At 50.1% G+C, this 25,569-nt stretch overlaps 7 protein-coding genes across 7 annotated transcripts; 3 read left to right on the top strand and 4 right to left on the bottom strand.

The window, feature by feature from the left end:
• Positions 1-2,458: 2,458 nt before the first annotated feature.
• On the bottom strand, positions 2,459-3,691 carry N7471_009715 (uncharacterized protein; the record flags this gene model as incomplete). Its single annotated transcript, XM_057282434.1, has 2 exons — positions 3,094-3,691; positions 2,459-2,874 (listed from the first exon to the last, which is right to left on the bottom strand). Exons 1-2 carry the CDS (start codon positions 3,116-3,118, stop codon positions 2,459-2,461), a joined length of 441 nt encoding a protein of 146 aa, XP_057133317.1. The 5' UTR covers positions 3,119-3,691.
• A 1,645-nt stretch (positions 3,692-5,336) lies between these two features.
• Positions 5,337-7,289, bottom strand: N7471_009714 (CAAX farnesyltransferase subunit beta RAM1; the record flags this gene model as incomplete). Its single annotated transcript, XM_057282433.1, has 7 exons — positions 5,337-5,595; positions 5,654-5,923; positions 5,987-6,104; positions 6,166-6,293; positions 6,384-6,458; positions 6,537-6,692; positions 6,934-7,289. 7 exons carry the CDS (start codon positions 7,287-7,289, stop codon positions 5,337-5,339), a joined length of 1,362 nt encoding a protein of 453 aa, XP_057133316.1.
• Positions 7,290-8,809: 1,520 nt separating this feature from the next.
• On the top strand, positions 8,810-11,252 carry N7471_009713 (Zn(II)2Cys6 transcription factor domain-containing protein; the record flags this gene model as incomplete). Its single annotated transcript, XM_057282432.1, has 2 exons — positions 8,810-11,090; positions 11,152-11,252. 2 exons carry the CDS (start codon positions 8,810-8,812, stop codon positions 11,250-11,252), a joined length of 2,382 nt encoding a protein of 793 aa, XP_057133315.1.
• Positions 11,253-14,327: 3,075 nt separating this feature from the next.
• N7471_009712 (putative RING and UBP finger domain protein) lies at positions 14,328-16,520 on the top strand (the record flags this gene model as incomplete). Its single annotated transcript, XM_057282431.1, has 1 exon — positions 14,328-16,520. One exon carries the CDS (start codon positions 14,328-14,330, stop codon positions 16,518-16,520), a length of 2,193 nt encoding a protein of 730 aa, XP_057133314.1.
• A 312-nt stretch (positions 16,521-16,832) lies between these two features.
• On the bottom strand, positions 16,833-17,894 carry N7471_009711 (3-demethylubiquinone-9 3-methyltransferase; the record flags this gene model as incomplete). Its single annotated transcript, XM_057282430.1, has 1 exon — positions 16,833-17,894. One exon carries the CDS (start codon positions 17,892-17,894, stop codon positions 16,833-16,835), a length of 1,062 nt encoding a protein of 353 aa, XP_057133313.1.
• A 475-nt stretch (positions 17,895-18,369) lies between these two features.
• N7471_009710 (putative C6 transcription factor (AmyR)) lies at positions 18,370-20,304 on the bottom strand (the record flags this gene model as incomplete). Its single annotated transcript, XM_057282429.1, has 3 exons — positions 18,370-18,777; positions 18,832-19,282; positions 19,343-20,304. 3 exons carry the CDS (start codon positions 20,302-20,304, stop codon positions 18,370-18,372), a joined length of 1,821 nt encoding a protein of 606 aa, XP_057133312.1.
• A 1,643-nt stretch (positions 20,305-21,947) lies between these two features.
• N7471_009709 (glycoside hydrolase family 31 protein) lies at positions 21,948-25,550 on the top strand. Its single transcript, XM_057282428.1, has 4 exons — positions 21,948-22,831; positions 22,908-23,315; positions 23,370-23,540; positions 23,591-25,550. The coding sequence occupies exons 1-4, from the start codon at positions 22,101-22,103 to the stop codon at positions 25,272-25,274; spliced, it is 2,994 nt and encodes a 997-aa protein (XP_057133311.1). The 5' UTR covers positions 21,948-22,100; the 3' UTR covers positions 25,275-25,550.
• Positions 25,551-25,569: the final 19 nt, after the last annotated feature.

Here is a 25,569-nt window from a genome sequence, read left to right as displayed (position 1 = left end):
CGTGGATCGACGGGCAATACGATTCGTATGATAAATATCTTATCATCTATACTAACGTTGTAGATCTTGTTGAATCCGCCCTAGGTGAGGAAAGTCACTTCGACTATACTTAATGGCCGAAGTGACTGTACTGTCTGCTTTATAGCCCCAATTTCAGGTTCAAGAGTCTATCGGGGCTCGAAACCGAAGCGCTCTTCCTCCCACGCGAGACTATGGAACTGCGATTCGTGCGATTCCATTTTCGGTAGCACGGTATAGTAGTGGAAGCCCCGCTGTAGGTTCTAAGGTTGCTTCGGTGTTACGATATATTGACGAGCTAGGATGGAAAATATATTTTTACGATTTTGAAACTGCGGTAGGTGACCTTAGAGCCTAAGACGTACCCCCGGTGGATCTAGGGGGCACCTCCCGCCTGCTTGAGCCGCAGTACAGTCAGCCTCATTAGCGCTTCGCCCACGTGACTGGTATAGTGGATGACAGTGGTCTCTAGCGGAAACTAGGGTCTAATATATATAATGCTACGCTAATCAGATGTTCCGATTATTGTTATGATCTTTTAACCTAGCCGTTGAATGCCCTTATGCAATCAATAAGGTGTAGCGGCCTCCAGGGCTGGTTTTAGCGTCTAGGTTATATAGACATGTGAAAGCCCCGATAGTCCAGATATAATGGTATGCCCCTAGAGTCCTAAAAAGTGAGAGGCATATCATATTGGATGCTTAGGTGATTCCGCACATTACTACCACGGGGGATCTTCAGATTATTCAGCGCAAGCACCTACCTAGGTGCTTGAACGTATTCTTAACACCGGTCGAGAACGAGCGAGTATAGCCTAGGCGAATTAAGAGCAACTAGTGATTTAATCTTCGGATGCAATACTTTAGCTATAGGTTTCACATTCGAGGAGGGGGTCAAGCTAGAAGATTCCACATAGCGGGGGAACGAACCGGAGCCACCTCTTATTATCTTTACTATTCATAGGTCATCTCTTTATATCAACTAGAGTAAGCTCTTGTTATTTCTTCTAAATGCCCTACCTCTTTCCCCCTAGTCAAACTTATATTATTAACAAAGAGCTTCTCAGGCTTTAATTATCGACGCATTACTTTATCCTAAACAAGGGTTTTGACTTCCTCGAATCTCCTTAGGTATTATAAGGAATTAATACACAGATACAAACAATACAATAAAAATTTCGGGGTTGAAAGCCCTATTATATCATTTTGTTAGAGTGGAAAAAGCTAATCGAGTACCAGAGGTTTAAATGATCGACAAGTTCCACGTCAACTCCCGATATTTAGCATTAAGCACCATTCTAACTAACAGCCCAACCATTAATACTTCAACAGATAATCTTTATTTACCTTCTTTACTCTAACCATCTTCCAACATACCGGCACCTCCACGGAGAGTTATCGAAAATGAGAGACAGGCATGGAAAGCACTTAGTATCCTCAACCGACCCGACGATCAGGCTTGCATCTTAGAGATTGTCCAGCGAGTCTACGCCCCTATCCACAACAATTACGTTTTTGATAGATACGCCCCTAGCAGATTCTTTAGATCTGCGAAGGCAGAACTTCTACTAGAGCTCCACTATCAGATTTGGCACGTCCCAGTGGCTGTGAGGGATCATATACCAGATGAAGATGAGCTTGGTTTACGTCTATATGATCTTATCCTATATAAGCGAGCTAACGATCCTACGTGGTTGCACATCTTGCCGGAGTGGGGCTTTCTCACGGATGCTACTGATTGATGGATCTCTATGGAGAGAAAGAATGCGGTGCAATCGAACACGATGCTAAAGGTATAGAGGTGAGATTATTCTTGCTTGATTTATGCGCTTTTCCAGATATATTGCATTTTTGACGTTCATCGAGAATCCCAGACTTTACACCTCCCTTCTCCTCTAGTGTCTTAAATTTAAATATATAATCCTCTAGATACTGAGCTTTCTCTGCCAGCGGATTTCCCATCTTACCTGCGGCCTTTGAAAGCAGTCCAGGCACTGGGCTAACATACTTAGAGTTGGAGGCAAATAATGGTACAAGTTCAGCAAGAGGAATAGAAGTTTCCTCAGTAGATATCTAAAACAAAGGTTTGATGAGTATCACTAACAGCCACGTCTAAGCACTCTACCAGTGTACACCAGTTATCCACAAGTTGGCGAGTCCTATACGCTATAAATTCAACAGCTATCAGAACCAAACAACCCCATGACAGAATTCATCGCTAACCACCACTCACAAATAGAAATAAATCCACCATCTAGATAAAAGCATCATTAATCCAACCAAACCATAGCCATCAAGAACCACAAATCAGTCATTCAATATCCCACAGCTTTTCCCTCTAAAAGAATCCACCATCATACCAAAAAAGGCGTAGTCATAATCATCCATAATATCATAAAATCGTAACCCCCCTCTTCCCTCCCCCAAAACAAAAGCCCAAATCAAACCCTGCCCCCAAACCCACCCCTCCCATCTCCCTCAATTCCAACCCTAACGGGACTACTCCCCCCACTCCAACTCCCACCCCGCGAACTATCACTCCCACTCCCACTCACAGACCCCAAAGAAAGCACATCATCCTCACGAGCAGGCTTCCGTCCCGCGCCAATGGCAACACGCATGCCCTGCACAGCGCCGCCGTGGTCATGCCCTGCAGGGTACATGCCGTCGTTGACGGAGAAATTGCGGCAGATGAGGTAGGCGCACATGGCGGCGCTCTCGCGCGCAAGCGTCTCGTTGCTGCAGGTACTGTCTGTTCGGTACTCGCGATTATTGACACGCACGGTGCATGTGTATCCGCTGCTACTAGTGTAGGCGTTGTAGATTGGTTCGGGCCAGTTGCGGCGGCGGCAGAGGCCTGGTTTTGGATTTGATTAGCTTGGGCTTTGGGAGGGTGGGGTTGATTGGGTGTGTGGGGGGAGACGGAGTAGGGCTTGGGTTTGCTTGTCTGCATTGGGTGTATGTTTGGGAGTGGCATATTCATGAACCAGGTTTGGGGATTGGTTTGTGTTGGCAATGATGCATGACATACACAGCTCGGGCAGGAGGGGTGCTGGTGGGGAGATTGATGACATACTGGTCAGGTAAAGGATATAGTACATCTTGGGATTTGGACTAGACGCAAGCCGGGAGCGAGAGAGACGGGAAAACTGGAGACAGGCGACGGATGGCAGCGTTGCCACTTGTCCAACTGCAACGAATTGCGACGGTTACTCGGAACGCATTGGACGGATTTGGCTTGCAGTAAGACAGGCTTAGGGCTGAGGCTGAGCTGTCAGGTGGTGTGCAGTCAAAAGAATATGCGGATTGTGATGCCCAACGGCTGGCGGGACCGCGTTTGCTTCGCTAGCAGCGGGGAGGATGTGCTGGCGTTCCAAACAAAAGCACGATTATAATACTAGTAAAGGCCAAGGTCTAATTCAAACAAGAGTGGAATGAAAGGCACGAGGGTGAGAACAGAGAGAGGGAATGAGAACTAAATCCAAAATTCGAAGGAAAGATTGGAAAGATGCCACACCCATATACAGATATACAATTTCCCAGAACTGAGTCTCCCCCTCCGTACAACAGGAAAAAAAAGAAAAACAAATTAATGAGGGGAAAAGAGCTGCTGCTTGCCATATACTTGATTACTTCTGGAAAACAGGTGGGGCTTTTGCATTGATACCCTTCCCAAGTCATACCGTGAGCTGGCCGGTGTACACAGTACCAATAGAGAAGGGAAACGGTTGCAATTGCGACAGCGCACAAAGAAAAAAGGAGACATTTGGTGTCAATGCAGATGACCTGAAGAAGAAAAAGGTATTATACCAAAAAGTCAAACTACTAAGATTCTAATACTCACCGTTGAAAGATTGAAGGTAATAAAAAAGAAAAGACAAGTATACAGTAAACAATAATAGTATGCAGTAATAGTAAACAATCAAACCTCAAAAGAGATCGTAGGACATGGATCTGGAATCCGGGTATAGACTACCTCCACTGAGTAAACAAAGTACAAGAGAAGAGAACAGAAGACGATAGATACACGCAAACGCCAGACTCGCATTGGACCTCGGAAAAGGCCCCAAAAGAAAAGGTAACAGTAACTCGTGTTCGACGTATTTAGTGTGCCGTTTTCTCGGCGGGTTTACTGATGCGCTGGCATATCTCTTTGCCAGTAGAATTGAACCGAGTCTGAGGCACCGGGAGTCACCGTGAGCTGTCTGGTTATGCCCCCTGCAATTCGCCGATCGAAACATAAACATTCGCGGAGACTAAGGAAGACCTTGCAACCTGCTTGCAGAAGGTAATACCTGAAGATTATGGATCCCAGTATTCCGGAGTGATTTGAATGGAATATTGGTGCTATACTATACTCCCTTCCGTACACGGGTTATTTTTTTTGGGTTGACTTTGGTTTCTCGGAATGATCTCTTCATTTCACTTTTGGCCCCGCAGACGCATCAGAGAAAGTACAATTAATTTGCCGCCTTTATGGATTGTCGAGACGCGCAGGTCTGCGAATGGTGATTGGCGCCAAGGAGGGGCCGTTCATGTTGTGCGGAACGCGTTTGAAGAGGGGTCAATTGCTTGTGAAAGGGCTATGAGTCAATTAAATAATCAAAGTAGAGAGGATCAAAGTGGGTAATTGGGTTTGAACATCCAATATCGGAGAATGGGAAAATGCATGCACCCCCCGAGGAACTTCAGTTACTCGACAGGCATCGGACGCAATGATGAGCTGGCATTGCAGTGGGGAAAGGCGTTGGATTTATCTGCATATTCTGGTACTGATGATTACTTTTGCCCTCTTGGGCCTCGTGCAGGTTGTTGTCTTTGGTGGCAAACACATTATGATGTACATCGTAGGAGCATTGTCATATTGATCGGCGAGAATGGTGGGAAAAGTAAAATCTTCACTCTCGCGCTAAAGGAACCATTTTTGTAAACTTCGGAAAATCGGTGAAAGTGCCAGCACAAAGAAAAAAAACAGAAGGAATTGGTGCTATGTGCTATGACCTATGTTGTAGAGTCATACTCGGCCCCCGAACCCAACCCCTTGCGTCTCGGTCTCATTCACAGCATCCTCCTTGGCTTGGTCGAAAAATCATCCTCGTGGCTCCCATGCCATGGCCGCTGCTATGACCGCGGGGCTTGCAGTCTCAAGCATCCAAGACTAATCATGCATAATGCACTCGCTCGGAGTCCTTCGTTACCAATGACACCCTGTTTCAATTTACAATGTTCTCGAGAGACTTTTTGAAGGAAATCTCATCCGTCGTGGCGCGTTGTCCCGTGTCTTCTTTCTGATATAGCGTCGGCTCACGTCCCTCCCGGTTAGATAGTGAGGGGCTGGGCTTCGGACCAGAGCCGCATTTGCTCCGCGGCTTTGTGTGGGATCACATACAAAGGGTGCATTGGCTCTAGCCGATCACCCCTTGAAAACACATTGGCCTGATCGCGGCTCGGTGAAGACTTCCAGGAAAATGAGGATGAGAAGTTGTTGCTTGCGACACTCGAGTCTGTCCGGTAATGATGGTTTTGAGTCGCGCTCAATCCTGCCATAACGTAGCAGGTGTGGTATGAATCGACGTGCCTGGGGCTTGGTCAGCTACATGTGCAAAAAGAACTGTCACAGACAGGAGTGAACATACTTGCCCGGTTTGTCACGAAGACCACCGTCGTTCCCTTGACAACATCCAAGGATGTATCGGGTTAGACCTTCACGACTGAAAAGACTGTTGGCTGGTGGCTCGGTGTTATCCGGCTTTCCTTCCAGAGAAGATTCAAGCAATGGCCAGCATCCACCAACCCAATGGCTGTAGCATCCATCCACCAGCTTATTTGTTCGTCCGGAAAGACCACCTTCTGGAGCGGACTGGCGTGCGGACAACCACGACACTAACATAGGAATGTCCATGTGTCTGCCAGGAACCATTAGCATACGAGAATTAGACAGAGCATTCCGGGCTAGAATAGTCTCGCACCTGTTGAAGATCTCCTCGGGAGGTCCCAAGATAGACAGACATGCCAGGGCGCAAAATGCGTATGCCCCATGGGCCTCCGACCCAGGGCTACCGGAGATACCTCCTTCAAACGTTTGACCTAAGGGCGAGTGTCAGCACATCTCAAGCCTTCTATAAACCAAGCCACCAGTAACTCATACATCGTGAGAGATATTCAGGAAGACCACTCGTCAGACTCTCCAATCCCGCCTCCCGCGCTTGAGAGCCGGGAGCAAGCGTCAGCGGCAGGTCAAGTAGCGAGATAAGAGTCATAGCGCAGTATGCGCCACTGCATTAATGACATGTCAGATCTTGCAATGGGGAAGGGGACGCGGGATTGACGAGCAAGCACCTGCTCCAGCCCTGGGGTTTCACTTACCGCACATCTTCCTCCCCGCCCTCGCAAACACGGAATCCCCCATCGGGCTGCTTCAATCTTCCAATCCATTGCCACCTGGGAAGGGCAAAAACTGGGTTAGACGCACAGGATCACACAAGACGCACATGCAGAAAGCTGCCGGTGACAACTCACATCGCGTGTCGATCCACCAATCCAAAGGCCTCCTCGCCTCCAACCATAGCCAGCGACAGTACGGCTGCATAACTGCCGGCCAGATGGGATGTCTGGCCGTGGCCGCCGCCAAAGCCACCTGTGGGGTTCTGCATCGGCCGAAGCGTAGTGATCACACTAAAATAGAAGAAGAGGAAGGTTTTAGAATGGTATGGCTTTTTTTTCCATGTTTCACGTTGTACAGATGAGATGATCTTTTCCAATCAGGGTATATCTCCAGAGGCTCTGTCTCCATTCTGTGGATATATGACAGATAGGAAAAAGCAAATTGGGGGAGAACGAGGCGGGGAAAGGGCAAGAAATTATAGAAATAATAAAATATATAAAAGAAATCAAGGATGTAAAAGCATGCACGCACCGTTCGCGAAATCGAGTCGTCTCTTCTCCCAGCATGGCAAGTCCCGCCAACGCCCAGTACACAATCCACGGGCGGCTGGCATCCATCGCGACGAACCCCTCGGGATAATCCTCGAGGGCGTCATAGAGGAAGATAGTGTGGAGATCACGTTGCAGGGCAGGCACGCCATGGTCGTTGAAATCTTTCTGGCTGCTGTGGATGCCTTTCAGAAATGGTAGGCATTTTTCCAGGGTCGCGTTCTGCAGATCGATGGTCTCAGTGATGAGCGGGTCACGGATGGGCGGCGGCTGCGTGAACAAGGCCGGGATCCCCGGGCGCGGTTGGTTGGAGTCAGATGTATTCATAGCTGTAGTCATGGTTGTCCTGGCTGGAATTAATGTTGAGGTTGGGCGGTTCTTGGGTTTTTTGTGCGTTCGGAAATCGAACTTTTCGAGGTTTCCCGATGAGCGGCATCAATGGGGGGTTATTTTGAGGGATGTGAGATATTTTGGAGATTTGAAGCTCAAAGAAATGTAGATTGAACTTTCTTACTATTGTTCTGTCGATGTGAATGTGAATGTAAAAAAAGTCTAGAATTCTTTGTTCCCCACTCGATCTCTACCGGGTGTCATTCCTATCTTTGACGACCATCCATGGATGGTCAACAACATGCCCAGGTTTCACTTGACCATTTCCATATATTTCGTCTCGATTATCTCGATTTAGCTAGAATAGGCTTTCTCGTGGCCCGGAGATGTGTATATCGAGTGCTATTACTCCGTCCTGAAGAGCTCCTGCATGTCACAGAAGCCAAAATATATATATGTGATGGATCTGACGCCATGCACGCGACGGTGCGCAAGTATATTGTTGGCTTACATGACACCCTTGCTGCATGTGCCCATGCCCCAGGTATCCGAGCGAAAGAATTTCTTTTTAAAAAAAAGCTAGACCTGTCAAATTTCTTGTTTTGCCAGGGTTCACGATGTTAACTTGGCACTCTCAACAAGATTTTCCACATAGTCCGTGCAATATACCTTAGCACTAACTATTTTACTATTTACTATTTCAACTGTTTTATTATTTATTATTTTCGGGGGAACTCCTGCATCAGCATCCTGAACTGGCCCGCTAAGTACCTTTGAGGTATGGTGCATTCAGGGAACCGTGAGATACGAATCACGGGCATGGTGGTGGGCATACAGGGAGCTGATTGGATCTGATTAGGAGAGACTACTAATTTTGGGATAACACGATCCGACTGTCAGATCTCGCCAATATATATTGCCACGCAGTTGTACACAATGGCTTTAGTTTTTTTTTTTTCTCCCCACTGATCTTCCGGGTTCGGTCTCACGGTCCGATGATTTCCTAATGGTCATAAGGATCTCAGTCAGAACCTAGGAGAGGTAGGAAAAAAGCAAAGTAGATATGAAATAGTATATGAAATAGAGAGAAAATAAGAAAAAAAAGGAAAAAAGGCAAAAAAACAAGGCAACCTTTCCCATTTAGGAAAGAATTCAATAAATAGAGATCATGGGATCAGCGAACTCCGTGATTCCCGGCCCCATAGGACCTCTAGGGCTATACAGAGTACTGTATCTCCCCTCCTGTCCATATCCCGAGTTCAACACTACTGCAAACTAAATTCCCGTGGCATTAATTCATCGCTCAAGACTGGATCAACGGTCCACGCCATCAGCCAGCCTCTCCACTCTCCACAATCAACTCCCCTAGCGCATTTCTTCGCTCACCGCTGCTTTGTCCCCCCCACCGCCTCACTTTCCCTCTTCTTCATGGTTGTGTCACCCTTCTGAAGAAGGTCCTCTCATCCAGGCTGGTCCTTTTCTTCCCTTCTATTTCACTCTCCCGTGATCGTTTTGACTCCAAAAAAGTCATGTCCAATGTCGATATATCTAGTGATGGCCTTATTGGCGTCGATTACGACTCCAGAGGCTATCTTCAGCATCAATCATGGCCTGTGGCGGTAGATCAGGCGCCCCCACGGTCAGAAGAGGCCCATGGTCTCTCCCCGTTGCAAACTGGCGGTCACCCTCTGGAACAGTCGGTGACCCAGGATCCAAATCTCATGGTCGATTGGCACTTTCAACCACTACACACCCCTCATCATCACCACCACCTCTCATATTCCTCCGAAGACCCCTCGTCAGCGCCCCAGTTTACCACTAGTTATGGCATGCCCATGCAGTCTTCCCCGGTCGATCTCATGTCTGGCCAGGGCCAGATGAGCGCCGGCTTGCTCGATGGTCCCTATCTGCCGATGTCAGCACCGGTCGACATGGTGCCATTCACGTATCAGAACTTCCAAGCGGATCTGATGACGTTCCCCAACGGACTTCCGGATGTTTCTTATGCCCCGCACCCCGTTCTCGAAAGCAGCTCGCCCACCGATACTTATTTGGAGGTCCGTTCCTTGTCCAGCAGCGACAACGGTTGGAGTACTATCGATCATCGCCGCTCTCTCGACTTTGGTTATCCCGAACAAGGTGTTTTTGTCAACCCCACCCAGACACTGCACGACCGAAGCCTTTCAGAGTCTTCATATTCGACTTCATACGGCAGCTTTGTGGATATCACGAATCCGATCGGTTCTCCCGGTTCCGAGAACAATATGGATTTGCCTTGCTATAATCACCATGGCCACGGCCATAGTCATAGTCATAGTCATAGCCATACTCACAGCCACAACCACAGCCATAGTCACAGTCACAGCAGCTCCATTGGAATCCACGGTACCTCCCCGACAAGCAGCGCAATTGTCCTTCGTGACCAATCTTCGCCAGGCTCTCGCTCGCCTTCCGCAGTCAGCCCCATCGGAATGGTGCGGCCGATCCCGGTTCCGATCAAGAAGTCAACATCCCCTGCTCGATCAGCTGGGTCTTCTCAGGCATCGACCTCACCACCGAGCCGGAAACCGTCCCGCAAGAGCCCCATTGCCGCCAAGACCGCCGAGACCAAGGTTCGCAAGCAATCCCAGACCGGCAAACCCGAGACCGAGAAGCGTGTTGGCAAGAGAAAGGGACCCCTCAAGCCCGACCAGCGCAAACAGGCCAGCGAGATCCGGAAGTTGCGCGCGTGTCTGCGTTGCAAGTTCCTCAAGAAGACGTGTGATAAGGGCGAGCCTTGTGCAGGATGCCAACCGTCCCACGCACGGTTATGGCAGGTGCCATGTACTCGCATTGATATCAAGGAGATTGGGTATTTCATGAAGGACTGGAAGGCGGATTATGAGCGCCACATCACCATGGGCTTCTCTGTCGGCAACATTACCGGATTCTCGGACCAGGAACGCACTTTGTTCATCACTCACGGTTATGGACAGATCCTGCCCATCAACGCCCGCGAGGTCTATGTTCGGGACGAGCAGTGCTTCACCGTTGACTGGATCGAGTCGATGCACCGTGATCCAACACAATACGAGGTCGAGACTGCCAAACTCTCCGCTGGTATGGAGGGCATCTCACACGCGATGCTGTCGGATTACCTTGACCGCCACATCGACGGCAATGGCACCTTTGAGAAGTTTGTCGACGATTACTTCGAGGGCACTCCTTTCCTGACGCAAATGCTGAAGACCGCCTTCCGCTTCTACTTCCGCACTAAGCTGCCCGTTATCCGCAAGGCACTTAAGCTGGTGGTTGCCTACAACCTCACCATGCATGTCACCATGGTCGAAGGCATTGGCGAGGAAGAAGGCTTCCTCGGCAAGATCGAGAACATGGGCTCCAAGTTCTCCGGCAAGACCATGGCCCCCGTCATGATCAACTTCCAGATTAAGTGTGCCATGGCTAGCATGTGGCGTGAGCTGCAAAAGGATGTGCTGGAGGAGCTGTCAGCACTTTACTCGAGTGTGTACAGCGGCGACAAGCTGAAGAACTGGCCAACAATCTTCATCCTGGCCTCCATTCTGCTGGCCGTATGGGAGGAGATGCAATTCGACAGCCACTACCGGACACCAGACGCGGCTGCCGTTGACAAGTTCTGCACCGACATGGAAACCACCCCGGTGGGCGTCATCGTCGGACTGTTCCAGGCCATCTCACAGAAGCTGCCCCCGTTCACCGAGTGGGACTCACAAAAGCACCACCAGCTGTTGTACTCCAACCCGGATGTTTGCAACACCATGACCGAAGTCCGCCAACATGTCGAGCAACATGGTAAGAGATAAACTCTTCCCCATCTTCCACTTTGATCTCCGAAACTAACCCCATCTTGCAGAAACCTACCTTCGCAGCCGCACCGGCACGAAATTCAACCGTGGCGACTTCGACTGCCTTTCAAATAAATTTGTGTCGCGACTGGTCATTCGCGCCAACTAGACAACGACCCCGATGCGCAAACGCATTATGATGATGATATTTACCACGACTACCGTTTCCAGCAGCGAGTACATTTCCGCGATTGCGTTTTGAATGCTAAATGTTAACACTGAGAATATGCGAACCATTATCGTGACGATGTGCGAGCGCATCTATTTCCGCTCTTTAACGAAGAATCCGACGGGTCCCCCCTCCTAGCGAGGTTCTGCCCTTTTTTTGTATTGTTGTTCCGAGCGAACCGACTTTCTTTTGATCTAGCTTTTTATGACCCGTGTTTTTTTTTTTTTTTTGGTCTTGTCTTTTGTCATATTTACCTTTTCATTTTTCCTTGATACTTGTCTGTTTTTTGGAATATTTCTTGCTTGATTTTTTTTTTGCTCTTGTCTTTGGTGTATACCTTTCTTCGCATAGCTTTGTCTCCAGCGATGAACGAGGATCACGAATGTCATGACCGTGTACGGCCGAAGGTGTTTCTATTGTTTTGTTTTCATTTTTGTGGCATCTGGCACCCGCCACGGAACAGGCCAACAATTCAAGTTAAAACAAGGCCCTGAGAAAGGGTGTGCAGGCTGTCTTATCCCCGAACTGTCACATTCTTTGTGGTGGTTGACGCATATCTTGCCGGGGAAAACGGCGTCGGAGGGATATTTGCGAAAGCGTTTTGCTTATACATGGGCTTTATGCTCTATATCTCGATAGTTTTTTTAACTCTATAACTTGAATTCTTATTTTTCTTCTCATTGTTGATAAGCTATTGAACTATAAAAAGACGAAAACACGGTGAAGCCGGATCCGGCTTTGATACTAAGTTTGGAAGCGGGTACTGGGTACCCGGGAGACCGCAGCAGTTGCCGCGTACAGCCCCGTACCCTGTACTTTCAGATCACTAGCGTCTCCATTTTTAAGGTCCACCCCCTCTTTTGGCGATAAGCAAGTCAACGTCATCACTTGGGGATGGAGGACAAAGGGGACTTGAGGGATTATGAGAGATATATAAGTGACCTAAAACAGTAGAAGATCATGGAATCTTAAATATGTTAATAATAGGCTATTTGTAGGCTTTATCCAATAGAATACAGGTTTGAATTTTCCAAGTGGCGTCAAATGAAGTGAATGGGCTGTTCTCAGGCACCGCCCGTTTGACTCATCCGGCATCTTCTGGCATTTTCACGGGCGTCACGGCACCTGACTAAGACGCCTTCGCCCCCTCATCCTTCCAAAGTTTCCTACATAAGGACACTGTTTCCCCTCTTCTGCCTTCTCCCTTCTTTCAATCCCCCATTCTCCACAGCTCACTTCACACTTGAGCATCCTTTCATATCAACGTCAAACGTCTCAAATAATAAGCCCATCATGCAGATCTTTGTCAAGACTCGTACGTTCAAACCCTTATCTGGCCTCAAGGCCGAGAGATGACCGCCTGGCCCTCTCCTGCAACTCAGCTCATGGGCATCCCTGCTAACATTCCTTTGTCTCTAGTCACTGGCAAGACCATCACCCTTGAGGTTGAGTCCAGCGATACCATCGACAACGTCAAGTCGAAGATCCAGGATAAGGAGGGCATCCCTCCTGACCAGCAGCGTCTGATCTTTGCCGGCAAGCAGCTTGAGGACGGTCGCACTCTGTCCGACTATAACATCCAGAAGGAGTCTACTCTCCACTTGGTCCTTCGCCTCCGTGGCGGTATGCAGATTTGTAAGTGTTTTTTACTCTCACGCTCTTAGTCATTTTCTCTTGACTAACATTTGCCACAGTCGTCAAGACCCTGACCGGAAAGACCATCACCCTCGAGGTCGAGTCATCTGACACCATCGACAACGTTAAGTCCAAGATCCAGGACAAGGAGGGCATCCCCCCGACCAGCAGCGTCTCATTTTCGCCGGCAAGCAGCTGGAAGACGGTCGTACTCTGTCCGACTACAATATCCAGAAAGAGTCCACTCTGCACTTGGTTCTCCGTCTACGTGGTGGTATGCAGATTTTCGTCAAGACGCTCACTGGCAAGACTATTACACTTGAAGTCGAGTCATCCGACACTATCGATAATGTGAAGTCCAAGATTCAAGATAAGGAGGGCATTCCCCCCGACCAGCAGCGTCTCATCTTCGCAGGCAAGCAGCTTGAAGATGGCCGCACACTCTCCGATTACAACATCCAGAAGGAATCCACACTCCACCTTGTCCTCCGTCTACGTGGTGGTATGCAAATCTTTGTCAAGACTTTGACCGGAAAGACTATCACGCTGGAGGTTGAGAGCTCAGACACCATTGACAACGTCAAGAGCAAGATCCAGGACAAGGAGGGTATTCCTCCTGACCAGCAGCGTCTTATCTTCGCTGGTAAGCAGCTGGAGGACGGACGTACTCTTTCGGACTACAACATCCAGAAGGAAAGCACCCTGCACCTGGTGTTGCGTCTGCGTGGCGGCCAGTAATTGATTTACGATCCTTTTTCTCAACTTCGATAGGTCCTACATGACCTGCATGGCGTTTGGTCGGTTTTCGAGGCTGAGGCTTCTTTTCTTGCAATGTGTTTCCTGAGGACGGCTTCTCTCTTTTACTTCGCTCACATTATCCTCATCGATATGTGATAGATAGTTCTCTACAATTCACTCTAGCAATATTTGCTGGTTTTTACCTAGCACACCATTTCATTGTAATGCAGTTGTAGGTGTATCAATCAAAGGTCATACATAGATAAATCCTTTTGCACATTTTGAGCCATTTGCATCGCCTATATTCTTGCTCCAACATCAATATCTAAGGGGGAACATGTCTTAAAAAACTTATCTGCAAGTCCCAAGTAAGTGGCTCATTTGGGCAATTCTGTTCAACCACACCAGTTCTCGCCACTTCACCTTCTCAGCCAGAACGCGCTTCAGAATCTCCATTCTTTTTCGCCTCTTTGCCACTCTCGCGTGCCAGGAACCACTTGTGGCGTAAGGCGCAGAAGCGGGTGAGAATCAAATATTAAGTAATCATATATCCTTATCGTGATAACACGACTTCCTCTTTTGACAGTTCCAAGGTTCCAACCACAAATCGCAAGCTCCAGAGGATGCGAGCCATCATCCGGGATGCCCGCTTACTTCTATCACCTTAGCTTGCAACTCCTCTCCCACAGCCCATCCGACGCGCCAAGCGAGCAGGGATCCTCACTTGCGCTACAATCCGCATGGGAAGCTCTCCAACCATTCCAACGAAGCCGGCCTTCAACCTCCAACCACCTATCACCCGCAGGAGATAATCAAACCCCACCAACCCCAGACCACACTTTGGCGCATCGCCAGAAACCCATCTCCACCCTCTCCACTCATATTGCGCCCACCCCACCCCGAACCATTCCCTCCGCCACCAGCACTTCTCACGATTCGAACACCTCCTCCAGTAGCTCCTTCACCAGCACTACCCCACTTGAAGACGACAAGCGCTTCGGCGCCGTCTCCATCGAGTGCATTGACATGGTCACCCCAAAGCATCCGCCCAAACGCACCTCGAAGCGCGGCTCCCCACCCACCGCGGAGACAGAGAACCTCGTCGCCGCAGGCATCGGCACCGACATTCTAGGAGGCCTCCGCACAAAAGGCCGATACATCCCACTCGACTACGAGCTTGCCGACAGCGTCTGGGGAATTGTACACCTGTACCGCGACTTGCAGGAGACGCCTTACCTCGGAAACGATGACGAGTACCCCGCCTACCTGAAGGGCTCCTCAGCTGCGGCCCGCCAGCCTGGTGAGCAGCAGGCTACGTTGAGACAGGGCCTGGCCGGTGCGGCACAATCCGGGGCGGCGGGTCTTGCGGAATATCCTTTTCCTGAGACAGCTTCTTCCTCTGCGCAAACTCCTGATGAGGATTGTACGACACTATGTATTCTCGCTGTGCCGTCTTATCTGTCACCGCCGGACTTTTTGGGGTTTATAGGGCAAAAGACTATGGATGATGTTAGTCATTTCCGGATGATTAGGACTGCGCGTGCGAATCGGTATATGGTTTTGATGAAGTTTCGGAGTGGGCGGAAGGCGAAGGAATGGCAGAAGGAATGGAATGGGCATGTGTTCAATAGCATCGAGCCCGAGACCTGCCATGTGGTGTTTGTGAAGACGGTCGAAATCCAAGTCGTGGATGCCGGATCACCGTCTGCTGAGCATGGCGCTCTCTCCTCTAACCTCTCAACCCCCTCTCGGCCCCCAGTATCCTCTACCGGACAAGCAACTCTCACCGGCAAACCTCTCGCGCCACCTACCCCTGCGCTAATCGAACTACCAACCTGTCCCGTCTGCCTAGAGCGAATGGACGAAACCACGGGGCTCCTAACAATAAACTGCCAACATGTCTTCCACTGCACCTGTCTCCAAAAGTGGAAAGGCAGCGGCTGCCCCGTATGCCGATACACACAAGACGACTACCGCAAAAGCAACGCAGCCCTCAAACCAGACGAAGAACCCCAAGAATGCAGCATCTGCCACTCAGAAGAAAACCTCTGGGCCTGTCTAATCTGCGGCACGATCGGCTGCGGCCGCTACGACAACGCTCACGCCTTCGCCCACTGGAAAGAAACAGCCCACGCCTTCTCCATGGACCTCACCTCCCAGCGCGTATGGGACTACGTAGGCGACGCCTACGTCCACCGCATCATCCAAAACAAAACAGACGGCAAGCTCCTCGAGCTACCCGCAGCAGACCACAGCGCCCTCGACCCACCAGACTGGGGCGACGCCGTTCCCCGCGAGAAACTAGAAAACATGAGCATCGAATACACACACCTTCTCACCAGCCAGCTTGAAAGTCAGCGCGCGTACTTCGAAGAAGTCGTCGAACGCGCCGTTGACAAAGCTTCGCAGGCAAGTGCCGCCGCCGCTGTGGCGGAAGTTAATGCTTCCAGCGCCTCGTCGCGTCTCGAGGAATTACAAGATAAGTACGATGTCATGACGATTGAGACGCTGCCGGCGCTTGAACATGACCGCGCCCGCGCGGAGAAAAGAGCGGAGAAATTCGAGGCCCTGGCGCGCTCGTTTGAGAAGGGCTTTCAGGAGGAGAAGGCTATGAATCGGAATATGTTGTTGAGGTTGGATGGGCTTGCTAAAGAGGTTGATGAGCTGAAGGTTGCGAATGCGGATCTCGCGGAACAGAATCGAGATTTGACGTTCTTTATTAGTGGCACGCAGAGGTTGCAGGGGCAGGGTGAGGAGGTTGAGCAGGGGACTGTTTCTGTGCCTGAGCCCCCGGCTGCTTCGAAGAAGAAGAGGAAGGGGAAAGGGAAGAGGTAGTTTGGGCGTTGGGGAAGTTTTTGCGTTTACTTTTGCTGTCCCTGATAGGTATGCGGTTGGGTGGTTACGTTTACTTTTGCTCGGGATTGGAGTGAATGGTTTAGGATTGTCCACGAGTACTCTTTTGCTATGTCCCTAATAGGGATATGGTTGGGTGGTTATATGCATTTAGCGAGATGTACTAAGTACACTAGAAACGAGTCAATGAATATGAAGTTATGAAACATCGATATGCAATGAGTACAACAATCAAATAATATACAAATAGCTCAAAACAATGCAACTATACATACACACCTACCACAAAATCATCTAAATCTCCTTCCTAACTGCCCAGAAATAATTCCCCCAATCCTCACTCCCAGGCACCATCTTCCACCCAATCCCAGGAACATAAATAGCACCAACACACTTCCACCTCATCCCCTCCGCAACCGCACTCCCACCTCTCGAAACACCCGTATCAGCAGCCCTCATCAACCCCTCCTGCAACCACCCCTTAACCTCATCCGGGTTGACAAACTTGCTCCACTCATGCGTCCCGCGCGGCACAACACCAATCGGCCACGGCGCTTCAGCAATAACCTGGTTCAGGATGAACGACGGCAGCGTCCGCGAAATAGTAGACCCAATTAGCCACCCGCCGGGCTTGAGCGCGCGCAGGCAGTTTGTCAGGAAGCTTAGCGGTGTTGAGGTTTTCGGGTCGATGTGTTCGAGCACTTCGAATAGGGTTACGATATCGTATTGGGGGGTGAGTTTGAGTTCGGTAGAGGGAGAGCTGGAGTTTGGTGTTGGGTTTGTCGGAGTGCCAGCGTTGCCGGCAAGTACATCCTCCAGCGTCGTGTTGAGGTACTTGAAGCGACCTGTGCGCAGGTGCGTGTCGACGGTTGGATCCATGCGCGCGTGCTCGCGCGCCATTTGGATTAGGTCCGTTGAGGGGTCGATTGCGGTCATTGAGGCGGCGAGGGTTGGGGTGGGTGCTGGGCCGGTTGGGTCCAGGGGGATTGTGCGTGCCAGGGACTCGGCGAAGATGCCGCCGCCGCAGCCTACGTCGAGGTAGTTGAGGGTTGCGGTGGAGGAGGTCGGGTCTGGTGATGAGGTTCCTTCTGCTAGGCAGGAGGCGATGAATTCGTGGCGGAGGGGGTTCATTAGGTGCAGGATTCGGGAGGGGCCCATTGGGTCCCACCAGGAGCTGGCGAGGCCGGAGAAGTGAGAGAGTTCATCGGCGGAGACGGAAGATGTTGAGTGCGCGCGGGTTGATGGGGCGGATGCGGGTGCGGAGGGGAAGTGGTTTGGTGAGGGCCGTGTTGAGCGGAGGGTTGAGCGGAGGGCTCGGACTGAGAGAGGGAGGGCACGGGGTCGGAGGGAGGCCATTGTGTAGGTAATGGTATTGGTTGTGGGCGAGATTTGAAGTTCAATGGAAATTAGTTCCGGGGTTTTGGTGCTCTGGTGAGCTTTGGTTGATGCGGAGACCCGAGGAGTATCTGTGAGGAAGTGTTAATTGGGGGCTTGCACGGAGCATTGAAAGCAATAGAGAGCATACCAGTAAAGAATATCCTGAGCAATTGAGAAGACAACCTTGGAAAGTCGCATGAAGCCGATCACCGAATTGGAGATTCAATGCCGAGCCAAACATGCCAAGACAATTTGACTGCCCTTCAGTATGAGCTTCCTTCTCGACTACGATGCACATCGACTACAATGGCTATGGATTGGATGCATTGAGGCATTGATCGTGTTCTATCATTTCGTTGTGCCTCCATATCATAAACAACCATCTATAAAACTCCATTGGTATCACAAAACAAACAATTCGCATCACACATTCAATACAGTCGGCAGATGCCGATCATCCCAAGAGACAATCTTCGAAGCCCAATTCCTGCGGCACATTCGGATGAGGAGCTGAATCGGCTTGGTCGACATCATGGAGCTCATTATCCTCGGCACTGGCAGCGTAATCCCAGACATGCTGGCCAGACCACGAAGCCAACTGATCCGGCACAGCAGCACCGAGTATAGGAAGGAAATTCCCCGTGGTGATATTGCAGTCGAGTCCAAGCACGGTTCTGCATCGATCCAGCAATGTAGGGAAGAGGTACGAGGGCGAGCCACGAATCTGAGAAAGCGTGTGAAGTATACCCCACAGTAACTCGTTCGGATCAATAGTCGACTCAGCCAGTCTATGGACGGCTTTTGGTCCAAGAGATCTCGTCACATCGGCGACGGAGGATCCTAGATCAAAGAGTTTTTGTTCCTATAGCATCCAAATCAGTATGCAAACAAACAGCTTCATCTCGGATTGACCTACCATTCCAATCCCATGCGCATCAACAGCCCCCTGTGATGCAGCACCAATCACACTCATCACGGATTTACCCACCACCACTGGTAGGTGAAATGGCAAAACTGCGTCATCGCACGAACCGGGTTGTGTGGCATGGCTCATAGACAGTTTCCACATCATCGCCTGCAGCCACTGTTGCGTGATCAATATATCAACCTGCTGAATCTCAAGGACTCCCTCTAGGGAAATAGCCTTGCACAGGCTGGATTGGATGGCAGAGGTTGGTGGCCTTTCCAAGATACCATCTCCGCCACCGGCGGAAATCCAATCATAAAGGTTCGGGGTGAGATTCTCAAAGATGTTGATCAGGTTGATGAATCCATAAGCCAGGATAGGATCTTCCGAGGAAAGGACCTGAGGCTTGTGAATAGAGCTGCGCAGCATAACCGGCTTCGCTTGCTGGAGAGAATAACCTCTGCCGATTTACAAGTCAGCCCCAGTCCAAACCATGGTCCTTCATAATTGGCCCACTCACCTCTCTGTGATAAACAAAAGCCAGAACACACGCCGTCTTTCCTCCGCTTCTTCAGCCTCATACTCTGCATACGTTGACTCGCGATGCAACCCAAGCGTAAATGCAAACGAGGTAGCCTGGCACAAAAAGAACCAAGCCTGATCCTGACGATCAAGATTTCCATATGAGGCAAACAAAAAGAACGAAGTCAAAAGCGACTCCGTACTAAGTTCTTCCAAAATATCACAATCTCGCCGCGCCCGCACGGCCTCCGAAAGGAGCTCTTCCCCAGACATCAAGGAGTGTTCATCCCCAAAATTCTGCAAACGCGCAGGATCCGGCACAGGCGTGGCCCCATCCAACTTCAACTGGATATGCGTAGCCGCACACAGTGATGCTAAAAGCGCATACCGCTGCGCAGACAGTTGCCCGGGCTGATGGCAATCGAGCCGGAGCTGGTCCGCGCGGACCACCGGCATAATCGGGAACAAGTACTTGAGGTAGATATTGACATGGACGAGCAGAATCTGCGGCGAGAGACGGCGGGCGGCCGGCCTCGCATATCCATAGCCATAACCAATGGCGGATTCGACGGTTGAGTCTGTGGAGCCCGGAGACGAGACGAGTTCCGGGGGCGGCAGGTGGGGAAAAGTATCCGAGAAGTCTTGGCCTGCGAACTGCGAGTCTGCGATTATAAATCCCGGCGAGATGGGCGAGTTGAATTGGTAGTCCGAAATCTCGCCGGTGCCGGCGTCCTCGGGATACATATTCTCTGGAGGGTCTTGTCGGGATGAAAAAGGGTGGATCGGGGCTAGAGGATACAGGGTGCGGAATTTGGGGCCCTTGCGACGGAGGACGTCGCTGTAGGAGCAAGAGAGAAGTAGCCGTTGGCATTTGTCGCATGGTAGTTCACGGGAACATTTTATTTTGCGGCGGCGACAGTTGTCGCATGCTTGTTTTGGCTTGGATTGTTTGGTGGACATTGTTGAATTGTTGCTAAGTCTTGACTAGACTCAGTAGAATTGACGTTCATGTTAGGGTCGAAAGATATAAAAAAAGATGCGATGGTTTCATCCGGGGAGTTTGGCGTCGCCCATTATAATACAAAAAAACAACACAAACCTGGGGAAGCGGGGGGCAAGGAAAAGGGAAACCCCCGCAACGGCCCCTGCGTTAGAATTGTGCTTCATATTTTGATCTTATTCGCATTGGCATCCTTATGGATATTGCTATTCTTACTGCTCTTCTGGATTAGGGGCGTTTCCCTCTCGGCCCGACTTCTCTCTACGTCTACGTACGTACCCCTCAGCCTCCGAACTATAAAGAATACAAGACATAAGATCACCATGACCACCATGAAAGTTGACTCATTGAGTGACTACCTCATTCTATATATTATTATTATGATCTTCTGCTAATATTAATATGGATCCCAAATCTCGGGCCGTAAGCAAAGTACATATATATCCCTTTGGCCAGGTACGGAGTACTACCTACGGGGCCATTACGGGGCCAAGTCGGCTCTGATGCCTGACATATTTATGACATGTGCACTAAGATCAAAGATGCGGGATTTCTCATCCCGTTTAACCATTTTGGTATAGAGTGGGCACCGCTAGGCTGCGCTGAGTATCCATCTCCGCTTCGAATCTTGATATCCGATCCAATCAATTTCCTTCACGGCTTCGTTGATTTATGTTGTAGGTATAGCTTGGACCTAGAACCCTCCCACCAGTACCGAGATTGCTCGCTCTCGTATCCTTCTCGGCTTCCCGAAAGTGCGAAAAAGGGGGCACTGTTTCCTGCTATAGTTTGTATGGTTTGTATAGTTTAGTAGAAATGGGACGGTTCACCAGTTGAGCAATGTTCCTGCGAGAGTCCTAAAATTACTCCCAAGGTCCTTTGACCAGTTGAATGATGTTCCTGAGAGTCCCGAGGACCCAGAATTACTAAAATCCCCTGAGCGTCCGGGTATCCCGTAGTTATAAGATTTCTCCGCTAGAGAGAAAGGACTCACCGCAGCTTGCCACATAGAGGATTATAAGATTACAATGGCATCATTATAGTGTGTAAGCGGGGTTCGGTTTATAATGCTATTAATTTCAGGGTCTTGTTTCTGTAGCCTTGCACTATTGTAGACGGGCATTTATCGGACAACTGGCCAATCACCAGCCTGGAATGGCATGATCTATTATGATCGGCGGTGAGTTTAGATGAGTTGTAGGTCGGGGTAATTATCTTCCTGGACTAGGTTGATACTACTCCGTACGGAGTACGCTACATATTTGCACTATTTTCATTCACACTATTTATTGAACGAACTATTTCGAACTCTACCACTTGTCGGTATTTACGTATGGGAGTCTGAAGAGATATTTGCCTCTTCCAGCAGACTCCGGATTGACATCTTTTATAATTTATGGGATATTAAAGGACATCTAAAAAGGACCCCCTACCCCTCTTTTGTGTACATCGTAGGTTATACAGCTCTATTAGTGGTGTTGGGTCGACGTAAGGGGCCCCTCTCCGCATTTTACCCAGCCTCCCAGCCTTCTTTAGCTTGAAGCTTGACCAACCCCATAAAGGCATCCACTCAGAAAAGTATGTGATTGCATCGGAGAATCAACGGAAACTCTCTCGGGTACGGCATATATTCGGGTTCCTGTGTACACGCGAAGTGCTATAACCGGTTACGCAACCTATAAGAACGAGCTTGGACATTAATATCTGAGACGAAAATCCTCCCCGGATCTACAACCAAAATAGGGAAGTGGTCATTATGGTTGGTGTGAAGAACCTTCTTAGCGGTGCTTGGCTCTTGCCAGCAGCCTATGGTGCTTTCTCAACATCCGCCTTTACGGCCTCAGGCTCTCAATCTGCCGCTGCTTCTTCGACATTTTCGGGAAAATACACTCAATTTACCATTCCCGCTAATGCCGATGCTGGCGCACAGCTGATCGCCAATATCGATGACCCCGAAGCCGTCGACGCGCAGTCGGTTTGTCCCGGGTACAAGGCATCGAACGTCAAGGAGTCTTCGCGTGGAGTGACCGCTACTCTGACACTAGCCGGAAAGCCATGCAATGTCTACGGGACCGATGTAGACTCATTGGACTTCTCCATCGAGTACCTCGCTAATGACCGCGTCAATGTTCAAATCGTCCCGACTTATCTCGATTCTTCAAACTCTTCTTGGTTCGTGTTGGATGAGCATGTCGTTCCCCGACCCATTTCCGATCATGATGCTTCAAAGACACATAGTGATCTTGAGATCACCTGGTCAAATGAGCCCTCTTTCCATTTCAAGGTGACCCGCAAGGCTACCCGTGATACCATCTTTGATACCACTGGTTCGGTCTTGGTGTTTGAGAACCAATTTGTTGAGTTTGTTACCTCCTTGCCCAAGGATTATAACTTGTATGGCATCGGAGAGCACATCCAGCAGCTGCGCCTCTTGAACAATCTCACTTTGACTCTCTATGCGTCGGATATCGGTGACCCTATTGATGAGTGAGTTTCATTCCCCAAACATTTTTTTTTGTCCCCTCGATTGTACTGCTCTTTTGATGTTGACTACGTTTACCAGCAATCTTTACGGCTCCCAGCCTTTCTATCTGGACACCCGGTACTATGAGGTTGACCATACGGGTCATCATACCCTCGTTGCCAGTGACAAGGCCGATCAGTCTAAAGACTATGTTTCCTTCTCGCACGGTGTCTTCTCTAGAAATGCCCACGGTCAGGAGATCATCATGAACCCCGAGGGCCTGAAGTGGCGCACCCTGGGAGGTAGCATTGATCTCACCTTCTACTCGGGTCCTAGCCAAGCGGATGTGACCAAGAACTACCAGTTGAGCACCATTGGCTTGCCAGCATTGCAACAGTACTTTACTTTTGGCTTCCACCAGTGTCGCTGGGGTTACAATAACTGGACTCAGCTTGAAGAGGTTGTCTCCAATTTCGAGAAGTTTGAAATCCCGCTCGAGACTATCTGGTAAATTGATTCACTACGCCTTTCGATGGTTAAAGCAAGTTCTAACATGATTAGGACGGACATTGATTATATGCATGGTTACCGCGACTTTGACAATGATCAACACCGCTATCCCTACAGTGAGGGTGAGAAGTTCCTAGATAAGCTGCACAGCAGTGGCCGTCATTATGTCCCCATTATAGATGCGGCTATCTACATTCCAAACCCCAACAACGCCTCTGATGCGTAAGTTCCCCTGGGCCTGTCCTGCAGAAGCAATGCTGATTTTTATTCAGCTACGATACCTATACCCGCGGCCACAAGGATGACGTCTTCCTGAAGAATCCCGATGGAAGCGAGTACATTGGTGCCGTCTGGCCCGGCTACACTGTCTTCCCCGACTGGCACAATCCTAAGACAGGCGATTTCTGGGCGAACGAAATCGTTACCTGGCACAAGAAAATAGCCATTGATGGTATCTGGATTGATATGAACGAGGTTTCTTCCTTCTGCGTTGGCAGCTGTGGATCTGGAAACCTTAGCATGAACCCAGCCCACCCTCCATTTGCCCTGCCCGGAGAGCCTGGCAACGTTATTTATGACTATCCGGAAGGGTTTGAGCTCAGCAACAAGACTGAGGCTGCATCTGCGTCTGCAGCGGCGTCCAGCCAGGCTGCTGCCGCCGCAACTGGCGGCTCTGCCTCTTCATCAACCTCTTATCTGCGGACTACACCCACTGCGGGAGTACGCAACATCAACTACCCGCCATATGTGATCAACCATGACCAGGATGGCCACGACCTCAGCACGCACGCCGTGTCCCCAAACGCCACTCACTTCGATGGCGTCCAAGAATACGATGTCCACAACCTCTTCGGCCACCAAATCCTCAACGCCACATACCATGGCCTGCTGAAGGTCGACGAAAAGAAGCGTCCCTTCATCATCGGCCGCTCAACATTCGCAGGCTCCGGTAAATGGGCTGGCCACTGGGGAGGTGACAATGCCTCTAGGTGGGCATTCATGTTTTTCTCCATCCCCCAAGCCCTCTCATTCTCCCTCTTCGGAATCCCCATGTTCGGCGTCGACACCTGCGGCTTCAACGGCAACACCGACGAAGAGCTATGCAACCGCTGGATGCAACTATCAGCCTTCTTCCCCTTCTACCGCAATCATAACGTCCTCTCCGCAATCTCCCAAGAGCCCTACGTCTGGGAATCCGTCACAGCCGCCACCAAATCCGCCATGAAGATCCGCTACGCAATCCTCCCCTACTTCTACACCCTCTTCCACGAAGCCCACACAACCGGATCCACCGTCATGCGCGCCCTGGCCTGGGAATTCCCCACAGACCCCTCCCTCGCCGCAGTCGACACCCAGTTCCTCCTCGGTCCCTCAATCATGGTCGTCCCCGTGCTCGCCCCCCAAGCCACCTCCGTCAAGGGTGTCTTCCCGGGTCTTAAGCACGGCGAGGTCTGGTACGACTGGTACACCCAGACAGCCGTGGACGCAAAGCCCGGTGTCAACACTACTATCCCCGCCCCGCTCGGTCATATCCCCGTTTTCGTGCGTGGAGGCAGCGTCTTGCCTATGCAGGAGCCGGCTTTGACTACCAAGGAGGCGCGTGGCACACCCTGGTCTTTGCTTGTCGCGCTCGGCGGCAGTGGAGCTGCCTCTGGGCAGTTGTACCTTGATGATGGAGAGAGCAATGCTCCAGATGAGACGCTTGATGTTACTTTCAGGGTTAAGGGATCTAGCTTGAGTGCCAGCGTGAAGGGTGACTGGGAGGAGTCGAATCCTCTCGCTACTGTTACTGTTCTTGGTGTCTCTAAGAAGCCTGGCGCCGTGACGCTTAATGGTAGACCTGTGCCGGCTTCTGGGGTGCAGTATAATGCTACCTCGCATGTGTTGTCTGTTGGTGGTTTGCAGAAGTTGACTAAGGAGGGCGCTTTCAGTGAGAACTGGACTTTGAAGTGGTAGATTGTGGAATGTTTTGGGGAGAAAATTGGGAATTGTGTCTTTTGGCATGCAAATCTGCTGTCTTCTCTATAGTTTATCCCAATGGCAGTCAGATTGATCTCTATTCATTAACGGCACGCTGGACAATTCTTATATATTGGACTTGTTATTCGCATATACTTTGTTCTTCCTCTTGCGATATCTTTGAGTGTCCTGTTTTCGTCTTTCTTGTATCTAAAAGACCGAGCACTCATTGTTAAAGTGCCTGCGACTCCGTATAACCTCACCTCAGCTGAGTAGAGAAGGCCGCACGACC

This window comes from Penicillium samsonianum (genome assembly GCF_028829775.1).
Source record: "Penicillium samsonianum strain IBT 33392 chromosome Unknown utg000005l_segment0_segment0, whole genome shotgun sequence".
Lineage (NCBI taxonomy): Eukaryota > Fungi > Ascomycota > Eurotiomycetes > Eurotiales > Aspergillaceae > Penicillium > Penicillium samsonianum.
The sequence above is the reverse complement of the archived record's forward strand: the minus strand, read 5'-3'. Positions and strand labels throughout refer to the sequence as shown.